Genomic DNA, 4,574 nt, shown 5'->3' with positions numbered 1-4,574 from the left:
GGAGCCGGAGGAGCGCGGCCGCGGCCGCGGCCTCGGCCGCCGCCGCGGCGCCGACGGCGACGCCGAGGACGACGCAGGCCGCGAGCGCGCAGAAACGCTCCAGCGCCGCGTCGGACCAGGCGTCGCCGAGCCGCGGCGCGTCGCGCGTTTTCGCGCGGTTCCGGAGGCGCGCGCCGAGCGCGCGGTGCCGCCGGTAGACGCCGCTGTCGTCGGCGGCGGCGTAGTCGTGGCGCTCCGGCGCGCCGCCGTCGTCCGCCGCGGCCGCCGCGGCGCGCGCCGGCGCCGGCGCCGGCGCGCGAGCGGCGTAGACGCGCGCGCCGCCGCCGGCGCTCTGCTGGAACGACTCGAGCAGCGGCGCCCCGTCGGAGTCGTCGCCGTCGCCGTCGTTGTTGTTGTCGGCGCGCGCGCGGCTCATCACGCACTCGCCGATGCCACCGCCGGCTGGCGCCGGCGCCGGCGATTGGAAGAGTGATGGCAGCTCCATGTCGTCGCAAGTTTTTCTTGCGCGCTTCTTGAAAGAATGGTGTGTTCAAGCTGCGATCTTTGCGATTTTCGGTGATAGCCGACATCATAACGTGCTGGGCGGCTGCGGCCTCGTGATGCCTGCCGCACCGCGCCGCACCTCGCCCGCTTCCTGCCAGCCGGCGTCCTGCGCCGCCGGGTAGCCGCACCTTGCGGCATGGCGGAGACGCTGCTCGACCTCGGGGCCGTGCACCAAACCTGGAAGAAGGAGGTGCGCTCGAGCCGCCTCGTGAAGAGCGCCCTCGGCTCCGCCCGGTCCGGCTCCCGCGCGTCGTCGCCGGCCACGCCGAGGACCCCGAAGCGGAGGAAGGCCCCGAAGCGGCCGGCGGACGCCGCCCCGGCGGCCGCCGCGCCGGCGGCCGCCGCGGCGGCGGACGCCGCGGCGCCGCCGCCGCGGCTCTACGCGGCGCGCGGCGGCGCCGCGGCCTGGGCGAAGACGCGGGCCTGGCGCGCGGCGCACGACGTCGACGGCGCGCTCCGCGACGCCGCCGCCGCGCGGCGCGTCGCGCCCGTGAAGCGGCTCTACCCGCACTACCTCCACGGCCGGTCCCCGTCGGGCGCCGTGATCTTCTTCGAGCTGCTCGGGCGCCTCGACACGTCCGTGCTCGCGTCCGGCGAGGTCGACAAGGCGGGCATCGTGCGCCACTTCTGCCTCGCGCACGAGTGGATCTCGCGGACCTTCGAAGGGGAGGACACGCGGCTCGTCACGGTCCTCGACGCGGGCGGCCTCCGCTGGAGCGAGGTCAACGCCGCGTTCCTCCAGCTCCTCGGGGCCGCGTCGGAGGTCACGGAGAGCCTCGTGCCCTACCGGACGGAGCGCGTGCTCGTGGTCAACGCGCCGCGCTGGTTCTCCGCGGTCTTTGGAACCGTCAAGTCCGTCCTCCCCCGCGACGTCCGCGACAAGGTCGACGTCGTCGCGGCCGCGGACCGGGCCGCGGCGCTCGCGGCGCTCTGCGGCGACGCGCTGCCGCCGGCCTACGGCGGCCGCGGCCCGGCGCTCGGCGACCACGCGTTCGAGCGGGCCTTCCTGCGCGACGCCGCGGACGTCGCCGCGGGCGCGGCGGCGGCGGACGGCGCCGCCGGCGCCGACGACGCCGCGGCGGCGCCCGCGGTCGCCGACGCCGCCAACGCCGCCGGCGCCGACGACGCCGACGACACCGACGAGTTCCACGAATGCGAGGGCCCGCCCGCCGACGAGGCCGAGGACGGCGACGTGTGGCACGAGTGCGAGAGCGGCATCTTCGAGTTCTTCTCCGACGAGGACCTGAGCGAGTCCGACGACGACGACCGCGCGCCGGCGGCCGCGCGCGTCGTCGAGGACCGCGCCGACGACGCGGCGGCGACGATGGCGGCGCCCGCGCGCGTCGTCGAGGACCACTTCGGCGACGAGGCGGCCCAGATCCGGGCCGCGGAGCTCCGCGGCCTCGAGACCGTCGCCGCGGCGCGCGCCGCGGCGCGGGCGGAGGGCGACGGCGCGCCGCCGGCGATGCGGAAGCCGGCGACGCCGCCGAAGAAGGACTGGCTCACGTCCCTCCTCTTCGACGCGTAGGGAGCCCCGCGTCGTCGACGCCGGGACCCCGAACTCGTATAAACGCGGCGCCTACCGCTTCTTCGACTTGCTGCTGCTCATCTCGCGCTTCGCGGCGGACTGCTTGACGCTGGCCTGGTTCGCCTGGATCGGGCTCTTGAAGGGCATGAAGCCGACGTCCTTGGCGCCGAGGCTCGGCGGCGGCTTGACCGTGCCGAGCATCGTGAGCGGGCCGCCGGGGGGCTTGCCCTCCGGCGCGGCCTCGCCCGCCGCGAGCTCCTTTTCCCGTTCTTCGTCGGAGACGACGGCGACGTCGCAGAACGCGAGCTCGAGCGCGACCTCGCCCTTGGCCTTGCCGCGGAGGAAGGGCGCGAGCTTCGGGTGCAGGCCCTCGGCGCACCAGAGGATGAGCGCCTTCTGGAGCGCGACGGCCTCGGCGACGTCGCCGCCGGCGCGGCAGGCCGCGAAGCCGAGCGGCAGCGGCCGCTCGCCGCTGGGCGTCGTGATCCAGACCTCCTTCGTGACCGCCGCCGCGTCGTCCTCCGTGAGCGCGAAGTAGTTGTCCCACTGCTTGTCCATGGGCTTGGGGCCGCTGTCGATCTGCTTCGCCTTCGTCGCGACCGTCGCCTTGCCGAAGCCGGCGCCGAGGCGCGTCGGCGGGCGCGGAGGCGCCGGCGCCTCGAAGGCCAGCGCGGCAGAGGCCGCCCACGCGAGAAGAATTGTGCGTGCCATGCCCAAGGCTTCACTGTGTCGTAGCAAACCTGCCTTTTTACTACGCAATGATGCCGCGACGATGACGGGGGCTCGATGGCAGCCCGCGAGGCGCGTCGCCCGCCTCGCCGCCGTCGCCGCCGTCGCCGCCGCGGCGCCGGGCCCGGGCAACGCCTCCGCGGCGATCCGGGCCCGCTACTTCGCCCACGGCGCCGCCGCGGGCGCCGACGCCGTCGACGAGGCCGTCGCCTGGCTCGCGGCCCAGGAGGCCCTGGCGCCGCCGCGGGCGAACGCGACGGCGCCCGCGTTTGCCGCCCGCGACCTGCCCGGCGCGGGCGGCCGCGTCTGCGCCGTGACCCACGGCCGCGTCGCGGCCGAGGGCACGTTCGAGCGCACGGGCGGCTCCCCGCCCTACGACTGGTCCTGCTGGTGCCTCAAGGCGCGGTACCACACGGCGCCGGCCTGCCTCGGCGCGGCCGCCGTGGACCGGCCCGTCCGCTGGCGCTGGACGCTGCGGAGCGCGCTCGCCGGCGCGTGCGCGATGCCCGACCCGCACCCGAGCGCCGTCGCGCGGAGCTTCCTCGAGCGCGGCGCGCCGTCGCCGGCGTCGCGGCGGCGGGGGACCATGACCGTGGTCATGCTCGGCCTCTCCTTCATGGGGCAGCCCTTCGCGTCCCTGGGCTGCCTCTACGAGGCGTCCGTCGTCGGCGGGTTCGTGAAGCACGCGGTCAGGGACGCGGGCGGCGCGGCCGCGGACGCGAGCGTCGGCGCCATCCGGGCGGGCGGCGGCCAGTGCGACGGCTACGACCGCGACTACCTGCCGACCTACTTCGCCGAGGACGTGCACCCGCGGCCGCTCGACCCGCCGGCGCCGCGGTCGAACTTCCACAAGTGCGACCCGAACCACGCGCTCTACGAGTACGGCCCGCCGCCGGGATCCCGCGGCCCGCGGGCCCGCGTCTGCTTCCAGTACCTCTTCAACCTCAAGAAGCTGCCGCGCGACGCCAAGCCGCCGTGCGACCTCGACTGGGCCGAGGTCGACGTCGTCCTCCACATGTTCCCGAACCGCGCGCTCGTCGACCTCTACCTGCCGCGCGCGGGCAACCCGGCGTCGCGGCCCATCCTCGTGAGCGTCAACGAGATCTACCAGGCCGCGCTCGAGCGCCAGCTCCGCGACGCCTACGCGGCGGCCGGCTTCGACCCGCCGTCGCACGCGGACCTCCTCGCGCGGCCGCGGAGCTGCGCGAGCCCGGACGTCCACTACGCGCTCCCGGGCTTCACGGACCACGCCGTCCGCGCCTGGTTCGCGCTCATATCGACGGGCCTCGCCGGCGTGCCGCGCGGCGGCCTCGTCGGCCAGCTCGACAAGCCGCGGTGAGGGGGGGGCGTTGTTAAAGGTGCGTGTCTCGTGAGGTTCGCGTCGCGCCGATGCGGGTTTCAGCTCGGGTGGGAGCCCGCGGCGAGGGAGGGGCCCCAGCCGAGGCTCAGCCGGTGCCCGGTGCCCCGGCCAAGGCGCTGCCACGGAGAGCAAAGGGTCCGCCTGGTCGCAGAGCAAGAGGGTGCGCGCCGTGAGCTCGGGGGTCATGGACAAGGTAGAACACGCCGAACTCGCCGCCGACGAGGTCGACTCCATGTCGAACAAGGCGATGAAGGCGCTCATCGCGAGCGCGGGCCTCTCGCACGCCGACTGCTTCGAGAAGGACGACCTGCGCGCGCGGAGCCGCGAGGCGCTGAAGGCGCTCGCGGAGCGCGCGGGCGACGCGCCGAGCGCGCCGGAGACCGCGACCGGCGCGCGCGACCCCTCTTCGCCGCG

At 75.9% G+C, this 4,574-nt stretch overlaps 2 protein-coding genes across 2 annotated transcripts; both read left to right on the top strand.

Moving 5' to 3' along the window:
• Nucleotides 1-679: 679 nt before the first annotated feature.
• AURANDRAFT_67644 (hypothetical protein) lies at nt 680-2,071 on the top strand (the record flags this gene model as incomplete). Its single annotated transcript, XM_009043199.1, has 1 exon — nt 680-2,071. The coding sequence occupies one exon, from the start codon at nt 680-682 to the stop codon at nt 2,069-2,071; it is 1,392 nt and encodes a 463-aa protein (XP_009041447.1).
• A 772-nt stretch (nt 2,072-2,843) lies between these two features.
• Nucleotides 2,844-4,139, top strand: AURANDRAFT_67643 (hypothetical protein; the record flags this gene model as incomplete). Its single annotated transcript, XM_009043200.1, has 1 exon — nt 2,844-4,139. One exon carries the CDS (start codon nt 2,844-2,846, stop codon nt 4,137-4,139), a length of 1,296 nt encoding a protein of 431 aa, XP_009041448.1.
• Between the last annotated feature and the right edge of the window lie 435 nt (nt 4,140-4,574).

This window comes from Aureococcus anophagefferens, assembly GCF_000186865.1.
Source record: "Aureococcus anophagefferens unplaced genomic scaffold AURANscaffold_45, whole genome shotgun sequence".
NCBI classification, from domain to species: Eukaryota; class Pelagophyceae; order Pelagomonadales; family Pelagomonadaceae; genus Aureococcus; species Aureococcus anophagefferens.
Note: the sequence above shows the minus strand (reverse complement) of the source record. Positions and strands in the feature narration are given on the sequence as shown.